The sequence below is a fragment of the Lonchura striata genome, chromosome 5, assembly GCF_046129695.1.
Source record: "Lonchura striata isolate bLonStr1 chromosome 5, bLonStr1.mat, whole genome shotgun sequence".
NCBI classification, from domain to species: domain Eukaryota; kingdom Metazoa; phylum Chordata; class Aves; order Passeriformes; family Estrildidae; genus Lonchura; species Lonchura striata.
This window is the reverse complement of record NC_134607.1, coordinates 60213961-60238392: the sequence shown is the minus strand read 5'-3', so window position 1 is coordinate 60238392 and position 24432 is coordinate 60213961. Positions and strand designations below refer to the sequence as shown.

Below are 24432 nucleotides of genomic sequence, written 5' to 3'. Positions count from 1 at the left end.
CTTGCAAGTCCTTTGAGCAAATCTACAGAGAGAAAGGGCTGATTTTTGCTGAAGTGTTTCACATCTCTGTGGGTATTTGTTCTGGAGGTTTCAGCACTAGTGCAGGGTTTGTGTGGGTCTCTGTATTACAGCAGCCATTTAATTGTTTTGGTTTTCAGGGACAGCGTTTCAATAATGTAAATTTATGCCTGTTACTGACATACTGGCCATGCTCATTGCTAATCGCTTACTTCCATCCATACTAGCACTATCTCATTCATTCAGATATAAGTATGAGGATGCTGACCTGTAGTTAATCCTACACGTCCCTGACTGTTAATTTAATGACTATTAAATATTAATGGGAGCAGAGAAGGGAAGTCAGATCACCTTTCCCACAGCTTAGTGCCCCTGTCACCAGGCTACAATGTCATCCTTGATCTTGCTTTTTATATCCCGTTTCTCCTAGTTTCATTTACAGGACAAAGAAAGATACATTTTAGAAAACTCTTTGTAGTCAAGCAGCTATTGCAAGGATTAGAGCTGCTCCAGGATCTCCTTTTTCTAGGCAGATGTTCAAACCACCATGTTGCTGGTTAAAAAAGGAGGTGTATTTTTTGCTTTTAATCTGGGAAAGGGCCTTACATGCTGGCTCAGAATATTCTAGAGAATCTGCTAGAGAAGAGGAGACTGCACAGACACCCATGACCTAGATGCTCCTCCTGATGCGGTGCAAAAAATAATTCATTGTTCAAGGAGGATGTGGAGGGTGTCTGGTGGTTACAGTCCTCCCCACAGCAAGGGAACACCATGGATCTAGCAGGGGGTACCAGTGCACAGTCCATTAAACAAAGTACAGCCCAGTCCCGAGGGTGGAGCCTGAGGCTCTGGTGCAGACCCTCAACAGTGCCACGTGCCCATTGTGTTCCCAGTCTGGTGGTGGGAAAACTCTCCTGACTAGTCTGGAGTACAGAAATGAATCCCCCCTTCTAGAAGAGAGACTGGAGCATCACTTCTCAATTCCAGGTGGGTATTACCATGTCAAGCATCATCACTTCTGGTCACGCTTCAACACAGAAAGCCCTGTCCCCTATGTGACCATCCACAGAATATTTCATTTGCAAGCCTGTTATGTTTTCGGGCAGTGGGGACCAGGGATGGTGGTGCAGAGATCTCTTTCTCTACATCTTTCCATGCCTTTTTTTCTCATGGTCTTTTCTTTTGCATCAGGCAGTTGTGACTGCATCCTTAAAACAACAATGTCTAACTGCTGGAGGTATTTGTCTGTGCTTAAATCCATGTATCTTCATATGATTATATTTTTCTGATTATAAAGCTAATGAGATAAAGCAGAAATCAATCAAAGTAGCTGGGCTTGAAGTGCATTAATACTTAATACTACATTTTACTATTGTAATTATGATTTATTTACTTTTTTAATTGCTATCTGGTTTGCTTATCTCTATGAGAGACACTTCTCAAGAGTATCTTTCTGACTATAGTGTTTTATTTTTACAAAAAAATGCAGTCATTTAGTGAGATGGAAATTACTTCCTTATTATTTAAAATTAATTCAGCCTGTCAAAATTAGCTCATTGCCATGCACAGTGTTTCCTTTTTAATTCAGTCTCAGCCTTTCTAGAAATTGAAATTCTGTGCTGAGATGATGTACATAGCAGGCTTTTTATACATATTAAGTCCTACATATTACAAGGATTAAGGCCACATATACATTTTAGAATAGGGTACATAATTATAAAACAAATTTTGCAGCAGGGATAAAAGACTGTCAGCTTTCCATTGGTCTTGTAAACTGCTTTGCTGGCCAGGAATGAAGCTGCAAGAATGCCTGATGGGAATAAAAGGGACTCTCCTGCCTGCTCCTTTAGGACTCTAACTTTTGCTAAATCAGGACAACAGTAGAGGAAATATTTGCATACAAATAATTAGGATGCCAGTGCTCCCTTCTTTTCTCTTTTTAGAATAAAAAAGAAGAGAATAGAAATCAGAAAAGGACAGAGGAGATTGAAACCTGTGATGGGTATAGGAAAAGATAACCTTAATAAATGGGAGAAAATTGCCTGTCACCTGCAAAGGGAGCAATGGAAATAAGGGGGGAAGGGAGACAAGTTTCAGACAGCAGCATCCCACAAGAGTTTCTTCAGGATGAAGAATCGATTAGGAAAGATGGAGAGAGAAGAAAAGGTAGCTTGAAAAGATCTTCATACTTCCCACTCTGTCCTCTGAGCTGCTCGCAGTTCCCACTGCATTCCCTCCTCACAGTAGCTGAATGGGCTTGTGGCAGAGGCTGAGTCCTCTGGAAACAGGAAACATCCCAGTGACACACCTGCACTGGGCTGGTGTCCTGGTCACACTCCCTAGAAAGAGAACATCAGGAAATGAAGAGTTTGGAATGGAGGAAGCAATCAAGAACTGTTGCTGGGGAAGGCACCTGGAAAGATTGTCATTCCATAGGTGACCATGGAAATAATTTTTGTATTCACAACTGAATCAAAAAAGTAGTTAAATAATTTCATAGCATAGACAAGACATTCAGTGTCACTCTTATCTCCAAAATGGATGATGTGGGGAGCAACACACATGGCAGTGTTACCTCAGTCCCTGGGTAGGTCATGGAGTAAACAGTCCTGGAAATCATTTCCAAAGACAAAGACGAGAAGCTCATAAGGAGTTGTCCGCCTGGACTGATAAAGTGGAAATCACACCTGAGAAAACCTGAAAACCTTGTACAGCAACATGACTGTCTCAGTGGTCACAGGGAAAGCAGTGAGTGGCATTGTTCATCTTAACTTTAGCAGGGATTTTGAGTGAGAAAAGGATTAAAGAGCTGGTGTCACTCAGTCTGGAATAGAGAATACTCAATAGGGACCTTGTGAATGTGTACAAACACCTGATGGGGGGCCAGTAAAGAAGACAGAACCAGACTTTACTTGGTGGTGCCTGGGCACTGTGTAAGACACAACAGACACGCAGGAAATTACATTTAAACTTAAAAAAAAAAAAACCTTTTTTACAGCAAGCATTATCAAACACTGGAGCAGGCTGCCAGAGAGGTGCTCGAGTCTCCATGGTTGGACCTGACTGGACATGACCCTGAGTGAGCTGCTCCAGCTGAGCCTCTGAACCAGGGACTGGAGCAGATACCCCAGAGGTGCCAGCTGACCTCTGCAGTTTTCTGAGTCTCTGACACCAAGACAAGAAAACTGCTGGCAACTGGCAGATAGAAAATATGAATTTTGGTTTATTGATTTGCAGCAAAAGACCAGTAAAAATCAAGGGGCTGATCTTGCCAAAGAGATACAGTGGGGAGCAAGGTGCAAATAGGTCCTCCCACAGGATCACCACTGTGGCAAGGGGGAAGGTGAAGCACAACCCACATATGGATAAATCACAGGATGAGGGAGGTATCTCCCACTATTGCTCCCTTAGTAAGAACTGATCCAAATAAAGCTCTGGAAAACAAAACCTATCGGCAGGAACAACCAGCTTCAACCCAAGTCTTGGCTCTTGGCAGTAGGCACCAGTGCTTGCACATTGAACACAATTCTTGCAAAGAACACTGAGGGAGCTGGCGTTGTTTAGCCTGAAGAAGAGGAGGCTTGGGGGTGACCTCATCACTCTCTACAACCACCTGAGAGGAGGCAACAAGTGACAGGACAAGAGAAATGTCCTGAAGTTGCACCAGAGGAGGTTTAGATTAGATACTAGGAAAAATTTCTTAATTGAATGAATGGTCAGGAATTGGAACAGGCTGCCCAGGGAAGTGATAGAAACACTGTTTCTGAAAGTGTCCCTGTCAGAAACTCTCTGAAAGTGTCCCAAAGGTCTGTGAATGGGGCACTAAGGGACATGGTTTAGTGGTGAACATGGTAATGATGGGTTAAAGGTTGAAATAAATGATCCTAAGACCTTTTGCAACCTCAACAATTCTATGATTCTGTTATTCTCTATCCTGGAATTCAAAACCTCAACAACTGCAAATGTGCTTTAACTTGTGCTACTTTGATGGATGTTTCTGGAGAAAAAGGCACCTGGAAATGCTTAACTGCCAAAACTGTAGGGATAAGAAACCATGAGAAGAAGTCAGAACTTGTTTTCTCCCATGTTCAGAGCCCTCTTTGTGCCACCTACTGTGGCATACCCCAGCAGCACATCCCAGTGGGAAGCACACCTGGGCTCTTATCTCTCTCTCTCTCTGCATTTTGCTTCAAGTGCTTGCAATTAACTAAGGATCCTGCCACCCAAATGTTTTGGGGACAGCAAGGTGTTGGTGTTTGCAGATTTAACACAAGTTATTGTGAATCATCAGGAGCATTTTATAGATTAGGTTTCTAATGTTAAACAGACTGTGTTTTAATTTAAAGTATTTCATATGTACATTGCAAAACAGTATAGAAAAACGCCCCACATTTTTCAGCTAAACTGGAAGACTTTAACTTTTTTTTTTTTTAATCTGGCAACATCAAAATACTGTTTAATGAAGGAACCTAAATCCAAGTTATTATTTTTTTTAATTTTTTACATTTAATAAGGGTTTCCACCATATGCAAATTTTACACTGTTTTGAATCATATTACAAGTATCAGTAATTAATTTTCTTAGTAATGCCACACATTTTGAAGTTACTAGAACTGCTTTGAGTGAGCAGGTAACTCTAGATACTGCAGTCCCCTCTAGTGGGGAAAATCAGACTGTGCCGATTTTGCAGGACCTGCTGCATTAGCAATGGCTGGATACGAAAGCTTTGCTTTCCCCCCATATATCCTGAGAACTTTGAGTCGATTTTTTCTTTTTATGGTTTGTTATTTATTTATGGTACATTATTTTTGTTCTGAAGGAGAGAGGGGCATGTGAGGCCCTGGTTCAGTTCCTACATGTGAACCTTCAGAGCAGGAATTCACTACGTGCCCTACAAATCCTGCCAAAAGACAGCAGGTTTTGTTTCAAGTACCTTATTTCCACAAAACATTTGGGAAGCTGTTTTTCTTTAATAAAAAGGAAGTTAAGGGATTAATGAAGGACAGGTCCACCAGAGATCACCATCCATCTCCTGGCTTAGCAGATCACTTAAACCCATTTAAAAATCCTTCTGTACTGGCATTTTCATATTCAGAATTGTGCCCTTGCAATACTCTCCTGTTCTGTGAGCAAGAAGCAGTGATTTTTAGATTTTAGGAAGCCCTTACCATCAATATAATAAAGAAAACTCCCTTCTCAAGAACCTTATCTGCCCATTTGTTACATTTCTGTTTAGCTGCATTTCAAAGGAAGAACTATGTCTACCACTCCACATCTCTTTTTTGTTTTTCTCTTACGTAATTGCCATCATGTTTTTAATTAAGTTAAATAGGATGTTGCACTGAGCTCCTCAGCAGCTTCCTGAATTTTGTGATCTATCCCATCAATTGAAATCAGAGCACTATCTCTGCTTGGTACCACATGCACTGAGTGCAAGTCACAGCTATTTGCATGAACCAATTTATCTCTTAAAAATATTTCTTCTTGACTGAAGAATAAATTTCCTTTACCCTAATGCGCTAGGTAATGAATTGCATTTGAAATGTGTTTATTTTTAGCAAACAAATGCTAATGGCAGCTTGCTGTTAAAAATAGACAGTACAGTTGGCACAGAAATATGGGCTGGGGAATCGTTCATCCCTGATCAGTGGAAATGCCCTCTGTGTAAGTCACCTGGGGAGAAAACATGATGTTCCCAAGTAATTTAGTCCCTCCAACTGGAGCGAGGGTGAACAGCAAGTGGCACTGTCACCTGAGCCCTGCCTTAGGAATTGCCCTTGTAGCCCAGCACCCTGCAGGGCTGTGTCCCTCCCATGGGGCCAAGGCTGTAAGACAGAGATGGCTCCCTTCTCTTTTCCTGCCTCCCTGCTGGATGGCAGTGGGTGCAATGTGGGGTTTTACGTGTCTCTAGCTCTGCCTGCTGCAGGGAGTGGGGGCATTTTGGTGGAGGGAGCACTGCAGGACCCCAGCATTAGCAGCTCCAGCTCCTCTCTCAGCAGCTGCTCCCCAGGCCAAGGGACTTTATCTTGGACAGGGTTTTCCTGTCTGTGAAATTTCCCTGGCTGCTCTCTAAGTCCATTACTTGTCACATCCCCATGATTTATTCCCTTCATTTTCCAGCAGCTTTTTTTTATAGTTGAGAGTGTTATGCCCACTAAGTCTCCTTTCCTCTAGATTACACAGATCAATTGCCCAAGTTTTCTCTTACATTAAGAATTCCAAGACTTCTGACACTCTTGTTGTGCCACTCTTGTATTCATCAGGTAGGTACACTTCTCTCTTACAATCCAGAGCCAAAAAGCAAAACATGCAGCTGAGGCCTTGCTGAGCATCCTGGTAGATTCACTTTGTGCATTTTGCAGATAATTTTTTCTGTTTCTTCAAAATGGTAGGACATTTGTCTATTTTTTACAACAGAAGGGCCTTGTGTTGTCATGTCATTGTTTGGTCCGTAACTTTTATCCTGTACAGCTCTCTCCTTTGCCCATGCATGTACTGCTATTGAATTCTGTCCTGTTTTTCAGATAATTTCTGAAATGATCATTTCTAATGAGTTAGAACGAGTTAGAATTAGTTGTAATGAGTTAGACATAATACATGTTGAATACTGTTCTGATGTACAACACACTTGGAGCCCCTCCTGAATTACTGTGACCCACAAATGGAGGAGGAAATCCTCTATTCCATTGGAGAACCTCTATCCCAGTATCTTAGTGGCTAGTCAAAGTACTTTAATAACATCAGACCTAAGACAGATTCTCATGAAACTCTAATAAATACAGTCCTTTAGCCGGACAGTGAGCCACTAATCACCACTCTAACAGTATGTTTTTCCAACAAGTCTTGTTGGAAATTTGTTTTCATAGCAGCTTATCTAAGTAAAGTTTCCTAAATGCTATGAGAATGTTTGAGATTTTTCAGATTCATGGTTCAACTCTTTTAGAAGTCTGGCTTATAGAGTGGAAAACAGAAAACCTTCCAAGCACACAGGTGCTGCATCAGCTAGTGCTCATCAAATGCTTGCTCTATACTTTCAAGACATTTTTATCATCCAGACCCAATGGGGCTGCTGTGATACAAGGGCTGCATTTTCTCACCTCACTTTCATTACTGAGTGAAGTATTAAGTGCCAGTTCTGGTAATGTGGTTACCAAAGAGATACCCTCAGGGTCTGGCTGCACCATCCAAATCCTCCAAGTGTGGCAAACAGCACCTGGGAGGAACCCAGCTGCTCCTGCTGTCAGCCCTGGCCATGTCAGCAGCCCTTCCCTCAGAAAAGGGGCAATATTTTTGCTTGCAAGTGTTGTCCTGTGATTCTTGGCAGTCCTAATGTTGGATCTTGCCTGAGAGTAATTGATTGTGTAATTGGGTAATTGGGTTGTGTCTGGTACAAATTCTGTGGAATTCGTACCAGACACAACCACTTCTCAAGAGATTACAAATCTAGTTTTGAACATTATTTTCCAGATTTTGCTTGAAAGGTAGGTTCAGTGTCCTTGAAAGATAGGACAGCATCCCCTACTTCCTGCTAGAAGATCTTACATAGAAATCTCTAGCCAAAACAATACTGTCTTCATTTGACAGAAAGGACCCAGAAGGACCAGACAAGAATCTAGAAATTATTATTTATTTCATACATGATCAAGAGAAGGTTCTTCTCTTGGGGAAGAAAATCACAATGGGAAGTCCTTGATTGATCCTTGGTGCTTCTCATTATACAATGATCTTAGGGATTGGCTTGGTTCTAACTGAGTCAGAAAGGACCCAGAAAGGTCCAAAAGGGTTTCCATCAGATGTTGATTTTAACATAAAATGTGGCTGGAAACACAGCCACACTAGTTAAAGAAAAGTAGAATTTTTTTTCTTATTTATAGGCTTTAGTATTTCCTGGGACCAAACCCACTACTTCCTAATTGTAGACTACAACCTAAACTGGAATTATAACAATTAGAAGTCAGGAATCCAAACTAAGGAAGATTTACCCATGGTGGCAAGTGTTTCATTAGCAGGTAACATGAAGAATCAATATTTTATGACCTGTCACATATTTGAGTCATCTGACATGCTTTATCCTTAGATGTTGAAGTTGTTTGGCAGTTCTAAAGTAGAAGGAAGCAAAACAGAAAAGAAGGTTTTTTTCTGGTGTCACACTGTCAGAAAAATTTAACAGGTAATAGTCTACAACAAGCAATTAAAACACATTGGTCTCTTATTACAGAACAAATTCTACTCCGTGGTGCCTGAGGGAAATGCATCTCATAAAATTTGCTATTTTTATGTAAGAAGCCAGAACAAACTATACTTTCCCCGCATGAAAAAAAAAATCAAAGAGAAGCAGAAATGCTGCTATTTCGCAGTGCACAGATGAATACTGATTTGGAGACCTTACATAACAGGGAAGCAGAAAGATCCATTTGCAAAACCTCTGTTTGTTTTCTGCTGAGGTCCAGAGTGCAACCACAGACCTATAGGGGAACATACCCATATGGAGGATACAGTCTGTTGTCCAGATAAAGAGCACAGCAAAGGAAGGGGATTAGTTCAGAGGAAGACAAGAAAGGGATGAGGATGAAATGCCTGTAGAATTACCTACAACTTTAGAAGTGTCACAACTGCTCATGCTTTCTGTTTGCCAAGTTTCAGTTCTAAATCATGTGTTGTACTTCAATCTCAGCTTTAAAAAAACAAAGACGCAAACAAAAACAAAAAAAATCACCCTTCTGTGCCTCATAATTGCAAAGAAAACCAATAGCTCTCAGGAAATAAGAAAGAAAGTAATGGAAGTAAGCTATTAGCAATGAGCATGGCCAGGCTTTTCAGAACTCATGTTTATATGTCTTCTTGGTTTTTGAATGTTTGTGGCTAATTAAGTCTTTCTGAAAAACAAGGACTTTATTCCCTGAGCAGCACTAACAGGATGGGTCTTCTGCCTCTTCCAATGTGGTACAAAAAAAAAGGAGATATTTTCTATAGGTAGTTAGTCTAAAAGTATCCAAGATTTTGTTTATCAGAGCATTTTCTTTCATTTTCCACATCCCCCTAGGATAGCTCCTTCCATGTATTAAAAAAAAAAAGAAGCATCCGAGAAAATTTCATTCTCAACAAATTGGTATTTTACACTGAAATTCCTTCAATATAAAGTTTCAATGGGTTTCACCATACAAGTCCAGGAGAGTGAAGAAATCTGAATTGTAGCTTTATTTCCTATCTCCAAGCAACTGATAATTGAGACTTTGTGAGTAAAGAGGTTTGCCTATCACACCAAGAAGAGAGGATAGACACACAGTGATGTAAGGGTATAGGAATGACCACCAAGCTCATCTCCAGGGTTCAGTGACTCATCACTTTGGGACCACCATGAAATAAGCACATTTACCTAACTACAGCCACAGCTGATGTTTTCCATAGTGCTGCTCATGTGGAGTGGGCACATGGCAGGTACTCAGTCCATGGTGCTGGGTGCTCAGCAGTGTGTCCCAGAGACAGCCCAAGCTGGGCACTCAGCCACTTGTCCCTGACCTGTACAACAGAGGCTCAACTGCCTTATCAGGCCCATTGGAAGAAAAAGAGGTTTTTCTTTTTCCTTGAGTTTCTGCTTATTTTTAAATGTGCCAAGACTGGCACAGCAGCTTGGCTGGCTGTGGCTGCAGGGACTTTGCTGCCAGCAGTGCCCAGCCCTGCAGCCTCTGCACTCCCCCAGGGCTGGGCGATCTGAGAGGATGTGACCTCCAGAAGAGGACACCAAATTAGGAGATGTTTCAGTGTCTGAGGTGATGAAATATTTAATCCCTGCTCTCTCTGGGATATGCATCATCACAGATTTACTTATCTGCAGCTTGGTGACAGCAGCAGCTGACAGGGACGATGACAGCTGACACACATTAACCCAGCTGCACAACACAAGCTATCACTCCAGAGCACAAATCCATCATTATTATTCCAGCACCGAGGAGGTGTCTCAGTGCCAGATACCAAGCCCGGGCAGCACTGCACTGCAAAGTCAGCTCTGCCAGGGTCTCTTGGAGGCGAGGGAGCCTCAGCAGGACCCTCAGCCCCAGCAGCCCCAGCAGCCACAGCAGTGGCACTGGTCCCTGAGCCCAGCACCAAGGGAACACACAGAGTATGTGCCCTCACTGCTGACCTGCTGACCAAAATGTCAGGGAAGTATGGACAAATATGACTTGTTTAGGGTGTGGGAGGGTGGCAGCATTTATTTGAGCTTTTCTAGAGCTGCAGATGTACTTGTGCAGATGCAACTGGACCTGACTTGCTTCCCCTTTGTCTAAGCTGCCCGCCCTTTTTACAGATGAGCTTCTTTCTGAGCAAACTTGTATCAGTGTCTTCTTTATCTAATAGGTTGTTCTGAATTATTGCTGTCTTTGAGAAACTAGTGACCGAGCTTTGAGGAATTCTGGTGAAACTGGGGTTTGGTTTGAGAGGGTGGGCTGAAGATTTCCCCCCTTCCTGTTAATGTTTGGTACTGGATTAGTTGCTGCTCAAGACTGCCCTGCTCTCTTGCTGCTTCAATGGCATCCTTACATTGAAAGGTGCATTTCACCCAAGACTTGTCTTATGGTCATTGGTGGGAACAGTCAAACAACAGGAAAATTGTCCATGTGTCTCTGTGTGCAGGGTAGAAGGGGGAAAGAAGCCACCAAGGATTCTAAGCCCTAGAGCCAATCTTTTGTTGTGTGGGGTGTGATCCTTCCAGAAGAGGAAATAAGGTGGCTATTTACAGTGCCACATGGATACCTGCCTAAGACTGCAGGGCTTGCTAGATACAGGGGGATGTCACCTTCCTGTTCTGACCCAGAGGACACTGTACCACACCTGTCACTCAGGGCTCCTACAAACAAGCTTGCCTTTCTGCATGCTCTTCAGCTGGCAATTTCCTAACACAGCCCTCCCCTTCCTTCTCTGAGATTTTTTTTCTCTGCACTGCTGACTGCAGTTTACCTTCCATGCTGAAAGCTCTTCAGGGAAGGAATCTCTTCTTTTTCTTTTACAAGAGTGCCCTTCACACCTCTAGAGCAACTCAAGAAAATGTTTAAGGGAATAATATAAATTAATAGCAATAATAAATCCTTACAAATTGTCCAAAGCCTGCACAAATTGCATTTGAAGCAAGAAAAGGAAGATGACAGAAAAAAATGCCTTAAGGACCATGAGCATTAAACACTGTCCTTGCTACATGTCAGAGAAGTTTTCATGACAGATGGTATTCACCAAAAAGCTCACCCTCTCTCTAGACCCCCTGGCTTTGCCAACTCCCAAATCCAGACTCTCTTCTACCTATCATCTCACCCCACTGAGATTTTTTTCAGTAGTTTAACATGGAATTTCATACCTTGGAAACAATTGTGAGACTAATGTACAGTTCCAAATACTTCCTATTTGCCTAGAGAGTATACAGTTAATTAACATTCCTGTGCTCGGTAAGCTAATCGCTGAACTGCAGTTTTGAAATCTCAGACCAAAGCTGCTCCAGATCATTATCTTTCTGTTGCCCATAAACATATAACTTGGTACCTGTATCTTTCTCAAAGGCAAACAGGATCAATATTTGCAGCTCATTAGCAGGTTTTGGTTGAGACCTAACATCACAGCAGCCAACCAGCCAGAGAGGAGTGTGACAAGATGAAGGATGCACAGCCTTGCCTTGGTGAGCCCCTGCCCCAGAGGTGTTCTGGACAAATCCTGCAGCTGCAGGACCATTCCCCTCCATAGTGAGCCCCTGAAACCAGAGCCCCACTCCCAGTTCCAGCCCAATTCATTCATCAAATTTTCTCTTCCCGTCAACACAAGTACATGCAAAGAGAAAGTTTGGAAAACTTTTGGAAATCCTTGGATGTGCCTTTGCTCAGCATGGATTTGTAGCATGTTCCCAGGTCACACAGCTTTGGCACTGTCCAAAGAACAGGAAAATTCATTTCACACACACACAAAAAAAGAGATTTTAAATGTTTTTTATTATTCTGCAGCATTTAAGGTTCATCAGCACTGATATTATTCTTATGTTTTATGTGACACTTAAACTTCTTGCAATGTTTTAGTTATTATTATTATTATTATTATTATTATTATTATTATTATTTAGTTATTATTATTTCGTTATTTAGTTATTATAATTTAAAAATCAGCTTTTTTTTAAGGAAATTTCATTCACAGAAATGTCATGTTGAAATGACCAGAGAACTGTCAGAGAACTGTCAGAACTTCGTTTCTGTTAGGAGGAAACACTCTCGATAGGAATTGTGAATTCATCTGGAGAAATCCAGTCTGTTGAAAAAAAGAGCAGAGCTCCATTTCTGTCACACTACTAAAATAATCCCCATCGTAGCAGCTTCCTTACACTGAGATCCTGGCTGGCACCTTTAAGGATCTGCTTGGGTATTTTGGCTTTCTCCCAGCACCGAACGCCCACCGTCTCCGTGCTCCCAGGAACGCGGGCTCGGGGCAGCGCAGAGCCAGAGCACATGGGGCAGGCAGCGAGGGGCTGTCCAGGCTGGGGGTCACTCACAGCCCCCAGCCCACGCTGGCCCTGGGCTCTGCCTCCTGCCTGCCCTGCTGGCCCAGCCCAGACAAGGAGAGCTTTGTGTCAATGGCAGCAAGGTTTGCTTTCCCAAACCAAAAAGTGTGCCAACGTCAACATCTAACATTGCCTAGCACAGGAAAACTCTTGGAAGATATAAGGCTACTAAAGCTAGATATAAAATGTTACTAACAAAATAAAAAAACCAAAAGATTGTACAATGCCAATACAAACATTTTCTGGCCGATATGCCCAGAACTTTGTCACGATACCTCACTGACACCGCTGCATCCTCAAAGCTCCCTGTAAACAAGTACATCAACGTTTGCAGCAGTTTTTAAATACAGACAATGAAGAGCTTTTTGGGCAGTCTGATCACGCAGCTTGAAAGCTGGAGAAACAAACAAATATACCTACAGATCCTCTGGGTTCCAGGGGAGAAACTGAAAAACAGCTACAGCAAATGGACAGAATATAAAGAAAGTGAAACATTTTCTCATTAAACAGTTACAGAACAGGAAGAGTTTAGGAATCACCATTCAGAGACTCCTGTTTAGTGACAGCAATTTATTTGACCATCTGGGCAAAGAAAGACTGCAGCAAACCACATGGAGGAAATAAAAATAGATGAACAACAAGTGGCTGATTTTGCTTGACTTGAGCCTACAACTCTACAGAGCAGGAAGCTACTTCATGTGAAAGACATTATTGATGAAGGCATTTCAGCCTCTTGCCAGTTCTTCCAACCTGTCCTGGGACGTGACTCCCATCCCAAATTTGACAGAAACACCACCAAGTACAAAAGACAAATTGATGAGCCTTCTGGAAAGGGACCACCAGAGGAAGGAGCGTCTCTGTGATGTTCCACAGTAAAAGAAAACTCTTTAGGAGAACGAATAGGAGGCTTTTTGCTGTGTTTGTTCATTATGATAAAAATCTTCCTTTCTTGACAGAAGCAAATATTGAAATGGAGGAAAAGGCAGCCCACTGTTCAGCAGGATCTGATCACGACATCCCAGTGAGTTGGTTCCCACCTCAGCAGACACACAGCCTCCTCCTGTGTCCAGGGCACACTTACTGTGTGTGACAGTGGCAGGGGGATGGTGATGCCTGCCCTGGAAGTACAGCCATGAGCACCAAGCTGCCCAGATGAGGAACCCAAAAGCTGTTTGTAGTGAGGCATGGCTAGCAGACCATCACCCAAGGGAAGCCTGTTTCTACCAGCCCAGACTGCTGCCAGCAGATGACAGAGATAACAGCTACAACTTGATCCATCCTTGGATAGGTCTCTCTTCCCTCTGTCTGTCACTCTTCTCCTGTCTTTCTCACCAATAAATACGCATATGTTGTGTTCTTGGAGCTGCATTCAAACCAGAGGAAAGCCACCCAAGCCAGGGATTAGGAAGAGTGGCAGGGAAGCTTGAAGCCTGCCCATATTCAGAGTTTTAGAGCCTGTCACTGGCACCTGGCTATATTTAGGAGTAGTTGAAGTAGGGTCTTTCAGAGATAAGAAAACTGTCAGGCTCTAAAGAGGTGCCTTCTTTAAGCTGCTCTAGCCCTGTTTCGCAAGATTTCCAGTCAAAATTCACCTGCTCCTTCGGGCACAGTCTCACTGACAAGAGAGCCAGGCTGACTGCTGTATGTAACTTGGCTCATGCCTTCCCATCAGGCTGGCCTGCTACTTGCTGCTGCCCAGTCAGTCCTCAAGATTTTAACTGCTCTTACTGAGCCTTCCTGACCTGGGGCTGGGATCTCAGATGCAGCTTCTACAAAGCCATTTACTCGCCAGGAAGGCAGTCCAGGTGCACAATGACACACCCCAAAAGAACTGAAAATACCCATCCTCAGGCTGTGCTCAGATAAGGCCTCTGATAGCTTGTTACGAATAAGGCTGATCTTCCAGGCTTGGTTACAAAACTGCCTAATAGTTTGATATGTCAGGCTGAAGATCTTCCATGCATGGGCAACAGCTTCCATCTTCTTCCATGCATGCAGTTAATGACTTTGTGCAGGATAATTATAACTCCAGGGTTCACACACCTCGCTTTGTCTATCTCAGACTCAGGTCTCCCATCTCAGCCAGGTCTACATCCCACAGAAGCCAGCAGCACTCATCCATCCTGGGAACCATCCTAAGATTAAATCAGTCACCCCAGGAGGGCCCTGTCCTGCTCCAAGGACTTCCTAGAGCCTCACATCTGATGTCTGACGTTATGTGAGATGCATCTCCAGGCCTAACCTCTATCTGATCTCTCCTCCCAAAGCATCTTCTCACTTTTCTCAGAAGTTCCACCTGGAAGAAAACAGGAATTTAAAGAAGTCAAGGCCACAAATGGTTAGACTGCCCTGACCAACTCTGGGCTCCAGACTAAATTTCCAAATACATGTCTCCTTTCATACCTCAGCACAAGGTGGTGACAATGGCTCAATGCCTTTTTTTTGATCAATTTTCCTTGACAATCACATCTAGTCCTGGGAACTTTTGCTTATTGTCATAATAGCTTCAAGAAACATTGTGTCTGGAGAAATGAACAATGCAAAAAATAATGTATCCCTGCCATGTCACTCTTTACTGAGAGGGTGGTGAGGCCCTGGAACAGGTTGCCCAGAGATGCCCTGTCCCTGGATATGTTCAAGGCCAGGCTGGATGGGCTTTGAGCAGCCTGGTCAAATGGAAGGCATCCCTGCCCATGGCAGGGGAGTTGGAATGAAGTGACATTTCAGGTCCCTTCCAACCCAAACCATTCAATGATTCCATGATTGTCCCCACACAGCATGCTGTCTGCAACCAAATAGCCTCTGAACTGACATCCATTTCCTCCTGCCATGTTTCAGTCATCACATACAACAGAAAAAGGAGGGGGGGGGGAATGATGTAAAACTAAATTGGGTTTTAAAACTACAAGAATTGGCCACAGTCTTTCATGGAGGGTAAGAAAGTTCCTGAGTGCATTAAGTATTCAAGGAGTGTAGCTTTAGGTCTAACAGTGTGCTGTGTTTTTTCTTGTGAATGACAGCCTGTAAGTTGACAGCAAAGTTCTGTCCAGGTGTGTGTTGTACACAGAAGCTGGAGACCTAGCAAAATTGATTTGACTAGATCCTTCAACATTCTTCTGTTTCTTCTAAGAAAACGACGTCTAATAAAACAGCATTCTGTCTGTTCAGCCCATCATCACCCCTGTGGCCCTGAAACCATCTGTCATGGATGGAAGCAACTGCACTTGTGAGAGAGAACCAACAATATACAAGAGAGAAGCAACAATATACTTTATTGATATAAAACAGTGATTTAACAAAGTTCAATGGTAAATGCAACAGTGGTTTAACAAGATTCAATGGCAAGATTGTTCATTTACTGCACAGAAGACAAGGTCAGACAAAACTGCCAGAGACCCTGTCATTGAGCCATGAGGTTCAGAAAGAATCCCCCTGTGTCCTAAACCCCTTCTCAAAGAGAAGTGTAGGTGTGGCTGAATCCAATCCTAGTCCCAGACTTTTTCAGTGGTTTACATCTGAGAGATTATATCCTTTTTATCACTTCACTAAGATTTCACAGTTCAGTGTGCTATTAACCACTTACCAAGGTTCTGTTGCACTGAGGAATCTCTCAGCTTCGAGGAGTAACCTGGAGAGATGACCCTCCTCAAGGGGACATCCAGGCATGCAGCCCACCACTCCAGACAGCCCTGGGCTACCATGCTGCCACCCCACCCAAAGTCCAGAGAAAGCTGGGTGCAGCCAGCAGAGCCTCACTGGTAGTTAGGGCTGAAGCAGTGGAGGGGAGCACACCACCACAGCATCCTCTCACATGCTAGAAATGTGCTTGTGCAGCCTTCTGACAGCAAAACCACAGGAGTCACACATTTAGAAAATTCCTGAATGCTCCTGAAACCATTTCCTACAGTCATAGAAACACTTCCCACAAGCCATGCCCAGGACTTCTGCTGCTGCCACTAACAGGGTGAGTAAGATACCACTCAACAGATTGAGTAAGTCCCACTGTTCCACTCAGCTCTGGTTTCACAAGGCTTGCATACTGAATTGGGGAAAAATCTTGTAATTTTTTATGTGATTCAATTCAATTTTATTGCAAGGAAGTGCTGCAGCAGAAGAGCAAGCTCACACACCTTCTGCTCAGATGAGCTTCTCCTCTAATGCCATATGGACAAAACCATCACACAATTTCAATTGCAAAATTTTGTAAAAGTTTTAGTAACTCCTCAAGGTTTACTGTGCATTCTCTTTAACCCTGCCCTTTCAGGTAGTCTTTGGTAGCTGTAAGTGATGGCAGAGAGCAGGCAGTTGCCAGGTTCTGCCTGCTGGTTTGCCAGGAAGAGGAGGAAATACCTTGGGTAGCTCTGGTGTGGACAGGTCATTTATCACATTTTGTTGAGAAGGTGCTGAACAGTGAAACACTGAAAGAGAGCTGCTAGCTAAACAATTGGGGAATTTCTGTCCATTCTTCTTTCCACTTCTACAGGTCCTTACTGTGTCTCAGCTGCAGTGTGGATGTAGGCAGCAGTGCACTATTTATTCTCCTCCTGGCTGTACAGCTGTTTCCAGTATGACCTGTGGACAGCTTCTTCAAAACATGTGCTAGAATTTCAGCTTAGGTCATCGGGATTCTTGGAGAAGACCTGAGTTGATGCCTGGCTCTTTACTGAGAGCACAATTTGCCCCAGGGCCACTCTCCAGGTGATGGATAAGCATCTTACCATGAGGCCAGGGCGAAGGATGCTCAGTGCAACAAGAGGGAAAAGTAGGTAGGGAAATGGGAATATACATAAATTCTCTCTCTCATAACATGAAAAATAAAATCATTCTTTCAGGCCTCTCAAATTTGGTTTGTTATGTGTTCTAAAGAGACTATCTTCAAGGAACTAGGAGATAATGGGTTATTGCTTGATCTGTGCAGCTGGGCATCTATTTGCCTTTCATACCTTTTAATTATATACACCTGGATATTGTCCAGGCTATAAATACATGTTCCTGTTTGAGTTTTGGGCTGCAGTGGCTACAAGTGGAATTTTAACAAACTTAGCATTTCACCAACCCTGATGTAAGCAACAAAACCTTCTACCTGTGGTTATAAGGAGCTGACCCAGATCATTGTGTCCAAAAAAGCAAAAAGGGTGAAGGGCCCAGAGCACAAGTCCTGTGAGGAGCAGCTGAGGGAGCTGGGGATGTTTAGCCTGGGGAAAAGGGGACTCATGGGAGACCTTATCATGCTCTCTAACTCCCAGAAAGGAGGTTGTAGCCAGGTGGGGGTCGGTCTCTTCTCCCAAGTAACAAGTGACAGGATGAGAGGAAATGGCCTTGAGTTGCACCAGGGGAGGTTTAGATTGGATATTAGGAAAAATTTCTTCACCAAAGGAGTTGTCAGAAACTGGAACACAGTGCCCAGGGAAATCTTGGACTCACTGTCTCTAAAGGTGTCCAAAAGGTGTGTGGATGTGGCACTCAGAATTCTGGTTTAGGAGTGAACGTGGAAGTGCTATGTTAATGGTTGGAATTGATGGTCTTAGGAGTCTTTTCCAACCTTAATGATTCTGTGGTTCTATAAGCAGAAAGGTGAGAACTCCAACACCTCATTAAAACTGAACTTCTCCAATTTTTTTTGGCCTACAGCCCAGACAGCAGTGTTATCCAAGGTGCCTCAGCATGTCCATTTTCAATTGCAGAGTTTCAGAATCAATGTTTCTCTCATCCTTCATTGCCTCCCATACACTACCCACAGTGCGAGCATTCAGCAGAGATGGTATTTAGGCTGGAGGAATCCTGTGGAGGTCCTGGGAGGAAATCTTTGGTATTTCATTAACCCATGGCTTTCTGCCAGCTGATGTGGTTTTGTAACTGTACCAATTTTGGTGTCACCACAAATGCCAGCTGGTCTTTAGCAAAGCGGTTGTGTGTGTTCGCAGTCAGCAGCAAAAGATTAACTTGGAAAAGTGTTATTTTCTAGATGCCAGTCAAATACATGGCAAAGAACATTTCAGTATGGCTGGTGACAATCAGTGGTGTAAAGTGTTAAGGTCGTCTGAGACAATATATACCCAAACCTAGAAGGTCTGCCTTTCTCTCTATATTTACTATTTATTTTACTGACTTTACAGTAACAGCATGGAATGGGCCATCTGAAATTCAGCATGTCTTTTACATCTTGTCAGGGAGCAACCTGGAAATCTCCCTGTGATTCATCTTTACCACAAACAAACCTCAGTGTCCTCTTTCTGAAATGTACATGAACACTAAAAATGCTGTGAATCCCTCCAGGCTGACTATACCCCAGCTTTGCAGTCAGCAGAAGTGATTGCCCTAATTGAGTGTGTCAATTATAAGTAGTAACCCCGTTGTGGTGATGTCAGCCTAACAGGCAGCCTTTAAAGACTTTAAATAGGGAACTTAAGAGCAGAGCACCTGGGTGGCTGGGTAATACAGCTTCCATGAAGACTGCTTTCATTAAGTGATTTCTAAGCAACAGCACTGTAAGTAGCTCTAAGAGAACAAACTTCAAAAGCCTATGGTGTGACACAAAACAGACTGAGAGATGTTGTATGTGAATAACTTACTTATGTCTTGTCAACTAGGCACCTATGGCATTTGCTAAATTTCATTTCCATGTGTATAACACCTGTGTGCAGAATTTGTCCAAAGAATTAATAAAGGTCTTAGTATGTTACTGCTGAAACACCGAGTACTTCTGGAAATCCAATATGCAATGTCAGGAGTTTGAATAACATGTGTACATGAAATTATGATTAAAAATAATTGAAAGAAATTATTCCTTCCGTTCTAGTAAGTTTTGATTTTTCCTAGGAGTATCAGGGCATGTGCTCCTTACCATGCAAAGATATCTTTCTCCAGATCTCAGTTTCACCAAATATGAATTGTTTCAGAGGCTCACAAACCCCCTTATCTCACTTAGCAAGTAAACAGATTAGAGGCTCAGGCACTTTTTCATTCACTTTATTTGGCAATGCTGTTTACCTATATTACTAATTACCACACTAATAACATTAGTAACCACATTTATAAAATACACCAAAGTTCCAGACTCAGACCATTTTTAATATATTTATTCTATCACAAGTATATTCATTTCTCATCCACAATTTATCCTTCATTTTTGCCACATGTTTCAAAGTGTAAAAGGAAGCTCATGGAGGTATCAATGGCAAGCTTTCTTTTACAATTGGAAACTACCATCCCATTACATACTTGCATCATAAAAATGTTTTTACCACAGTGAACATTATATTTCATATTACTTTTTTAAAACAAAAAAAATTACCCATTTTTCTTTTTCAGTTCCCTCCCTAGCTCATGTTATGCTTCTTACGTACTTATTTGCTACTTTCTAGTCTCAGCAACATCAATTAGAAGTGTCTTGTAAAATAAATATGGACTATAGATACATGCTGAACAAGTCTGGAATTTCCCTCCAAAACAAACTTTGCTTGAAAAATGTCAGTTTGTTGGAAGTTGATGGGGAAGCAGGCATCCAAGGTCCATGGCAGAAGGGTTTGCCACCACCAGGCTCACTGGTTCTTGGTACCACCACCCCAGGCTTTAAGGTTTGGGTATCCTGCCCTGGGGCACCATGCTCTCTGAGCCTGTGGGTGAATTAGCTGTAGACCAAGGTGAGCACAAGAGTCAAGGGTGTAGGGAATTTGAGGGAATGGGAGAAGGTGGCTGCTCCATGAAATATAGGGGGAGGAAATGAAGTATTTCACTCTTTTTACAGTAATATTTTTAAGTGTTTCTAGTCCTGAAATTCTTTGTCTGCTTTCATTTCACAATTAAATTCATTGTGAAATTCATTTTTCTTTTGTTGTGATAAAAATGGGGCTTTACCCCTAGTTCTGCATTCCAGCAGTCTCTTGCAGAGGCCCCTGTGTTACGATACGGGAACTGGGGTTGTGATGACGTTGGCCATCTTCTCCCCCAGGACGTGGCTTTGTCAGACCCCCTGAGCAGTGACCCTTTCACAGGAGGCAGTGGAGAGGCTGCCTGACAAAGGACTTCATGGTTTGGTCTCAGGGGTCTGAGACAGTCTAGCTAATGGTGAACTGGCAGAGTTCATTTGGTGCAAGAACCTTCTGCTCACTGCCCAGTGCTGAGACAGCCAGGTTTTCACCTTTGCCTGTGCGTGGGAACTTGCAAATAGATTTCCTCATTGAGCCCCAATTCCAGTGGTGCTCCCTGAAGCACCAGCTCAGGGGCTGTCACCTGCAGAGAGGAGGGGGAGCCTTTGTCACCCTGCTCCCAGTGCCAGTGCCCCTGTCCCCTCGGCCTGTATGCAGCCCTGCTTAAGTACATGGAACCTGAGCAGTGAGAATTAGATTTAAGGAAGAGTTTGATTTGAAAACAGCCCCACACCTCTGTCCTCATTTGAAATTTAACACAAGGTATTATTTTATCATGTTTGCAAATGTGGATTGTGTCCTTGAGGGAAATAAGTTTTTGATACGGAACAGAAATGTCAGGATTTTAACTCAATTCATGGTTTTCATCTAGTAAATGTCATTCTTGCCCCATGTGCATTGTATCTTTATTTTCATATTGCTCAGATTTTAGATTAAATAATCTCATTATTTTGACTTCCTGGGTCAATTAGCTGATGAAAAATTATTTTTGAAAATTTCAGATTACAAATCCTATCTACAGATTAAATTTTTCACTTTTTGTGACAAATGGAAATACATATAATGAAGTGCATTAGAATATTGGTCAGAGGCTTGCTCTAAGCTAAGCACAGAGTGAACATTTTTATGTTTCTTGGCAGTAAACCAGCTTCTCTCTTTTCTCTGTTTTGCACAGTCCTACTAAGCCAATCCTCACTAGAATGAGCACAAAACAAATGAATAACAGCTTTTGTACATCAACATTAAAATGGGAAGAAGCTTGGGAAAGGGCCTCCAACAGAGAAGAATGCTGACAAGTGCAAAAATGCCTGATGGATAAGCACCACCTTCTAAACATAGATCAGCCAGACATGGAAGTGATTTCAGCAGAGAAATGCAATCATGGATTACACACCAGCTCATTAGAAACTGTTGCTGAATACAGCATCCAGAAGACATGCATGAAAAGTCACATTTGGGGAATAAATTAAAAGGGGTGTAGTTGTTGCTAGATAAACATATGTAATATATATGCATTGAAGAGGTTTGTAAATGTAATTTTTTTTTATTCGGACAGAAAGCAAAAAGCTTTAAAACCTTTCACAGTAGAGAGGCAGTTAACTTCAGACTATTCCTATCCCAGTAGCCAAGAAGCTGTTAGGACATCTCTCTTAAATTAGCATTTATAAACTCTGAATGTTTCCATCACCTAGTGGAAAAAGCATAACTTTTACTGCTACATTGCTGCACTTCATTTACTTCACTGTATAATAAGTTGACTAAAACTGTAAAGCTTCTCAATTTTTACTGCATATGTGTTCCAATTAATATGTCTGTAACAAACTTAAGACTCAAAAATTATTTCTGACCTATATTCTAGTTCTATGAAACATATATACTATAAGGTATGTCTGAATATCATAATACTATAATTTCCCAAGATGCATAGAATTGTTTGTATTTGAAGTGACAAAATAAAAGCCCTTGATTTCTTTTTTAATAGGGGAAAGTAATTTATCCCTTAAATGTAACCTGCTGCTGCTCCCTTCAAGGGCCTTTCTTTTCACTGTTCAGCCATACATCTGTGGAGTGACACTCTCTGGCCCATGCTAATGCAAATCAGACAGGGTGATCTAATGAGACCTTCTGGCCTTAAGTTTAAATTTGATACAACTCAGTAAACCCCTGAGTTTAAACTCAATACAAAAATTAACAGACTAGTAAGCAAATACATGTGCAAATAGCCATGTGCGGGCTGGATGCAAACAGCCCTGGGGCACTGGCAGGGAAGTCATTCCCTCCCAGGTCCCAGAGAGCACACTCAGCTCCAGGAGCCACAGAGAAATAAAACAGGAGCAGGCACAGGAGGAGCTCTTGGTGCAAGGCCTGGATGTGCAGCAGCAGGGGGAGGCAGGGACCCCCAGCCCCTCTCTAACACTCCCACCAAGGCACACGCCTGTCCTGGCTCGGGACTGGCCAGGGGCATGTTGCTCCCTGCGTGCCTCTAGGTTCTCCTGTGTATCACAGATTAATCCAGTGCAAAATGAGCACTGCAGTGCTGATTCCTTCAGGGGTTTTAAAGCCTGTTCCTTCATTCTTTGGCTTTCAGAGGAAATGGCTAAAATTATAATTAATTGTTAGTGTTGATCCCAAATAATGCAAAATGCTGAAGAGATGAGGAAAACATGAGTTAAAACTTCTTTTTAACTATTGACTGCACAACACAAATTATTCCAGAATTTAGTGCAAGAATCTCAAAAAATTTATTTTACTTTTGAAAGAAAAATTATCTTTAAGCAAACTGCCAGTAAACAAATACAGGGAATTAGATAACTTTTCTATATAACTACCAAGGTACCAATGTGGCACTGGCTTCACTTGGATGTCAGCCAAGTAAATATATATGTGAATCTGGGCAGCATTTAAAAAAAAAACTTTTTTTTAATCTGAAACTGCTCTTATAACTGGATGTATAAAATTCTTCTGACTTCTTGACCAGCACTAGCTGGTCAAAAACCCCACCCAAATCAGTCAACAACCATAAACATCTTCCCAGTACCTGCTATTGACCTGAAGGGGATGGAAGGTAAAAACCAAGTACTTCACACATGAGGCAGCATAAACTCATGTAAGGGCCCACTTCAGACAGGTTTTAAAGTCTGTGGTTAGTCCAACCAGTGTCAGCTGGAAAATGCACATCCTCAGGGGCCAGATGCATTCAGGAGTCCCTGTTAAGTGGCGTCTCAGTGAAGCCCACCTCATTTTCTGCTCACTGGCTCACCACCACACCCACACCTCAAAGCCTGTGGAAGGGTTTGTTATCTGGATCTGCTCTCATATCACCATCTTCATTTGCTCCTTGAGTTTACCTCTATCCCACGTTATTGCAGTCATGGCACTTTTGCCGTGACAGAAATCACGAAAACAGGGTTTGTCTGTATTATATTATTTTGTTTAGCTTCATGGTGGTGTTGTAATGTAAAAGCCCTTTCTAAATACACACAAAAAGAAATGCAAAAGAAATGCCATCACAACCCTGCCAGGGCAGCTCAGTGAATATGTACAATTTGTACAGAGTCAGAAAGGAGAGACATACCAGGATGTACATCATTAAATACCAACTCAGTAAGAATAGTATGTCTTATCTTTTTAAATGTTACCATTTTCCTATCCCACTCCATTGTAACTTGTCAACTGTAATTTCTTTTTAAGTCAAAAAACTAAAGAAAACTGTTGAAATACCTGACTTTCTGTAAAAGTAATAACAATAATTTTTGTTACTTCAAAGTATGCTTGGTATTAAAGTACCTAATAAAGTTCAATAATGACTTTTGTAGCATACTAAAATAAAGTGTGATAGTGCTTTTCTCTAGCTCATCTGTGATAAGGGCAGCTGTTGTTGGGGTCACTGCCCTCTTAAACACAAGCCTGGATGCCTCCTTCACATCTGTACCTACAGAGGTCCCTCAGGTTTGTAAAGTCCAAGCAGAATTGGATTCCTTAATGAGTGCAGAGATTTGTAAGCATGGGACAAATTCCTAGGAGAACCTTGCTGGTAAGTCATCTCCACCCTCTGGTACCTGGCTACATCTCCATATATGGACAACAATACAAAGTTCCTAATTACTCTAGTATAAAACTTGATTTATAGTAAGAGAAAGAGCGTAAATTACTTGTAAGTTTATATATATATATAAGTTAATATAGTAATATGTAAGTTATATTATATATTAATATATTAGTTATTAATATGTAAGT

The 24432-nt window shown here is 42.2% G+C and overlaps 1 protein-coding gene across 3 annotated transcripts in view; it reads left to right on the top strand.

The window, feature by feature from the left end:
* LHFPL3 (LHFPL tetraspan subfamily member 3) overlaps nucleotides 1-23113 on the top strand; it is a 230352-nt gene extending 207239 nt beyond the window's left edge. For all 3 annotated transcript variants that reach the window (XM_021534694.3, XM_021534696.3, XM_021534695.3), the window contains one exon: nucleotides 21371-23113. In XM_021534694.3, coding sequence (XP_021390369.1) covers nucleotides 21371-21399 — 29 coding nt within the window. In that variant the 3' untranslated portion in view covers nucleotides 21400-23113. The remainder of the gene's footprint in view (nucleotides 1-21370) is intronic.
* Nucleotides 23114-24432: the final 1319 nt, after the last annotated feature.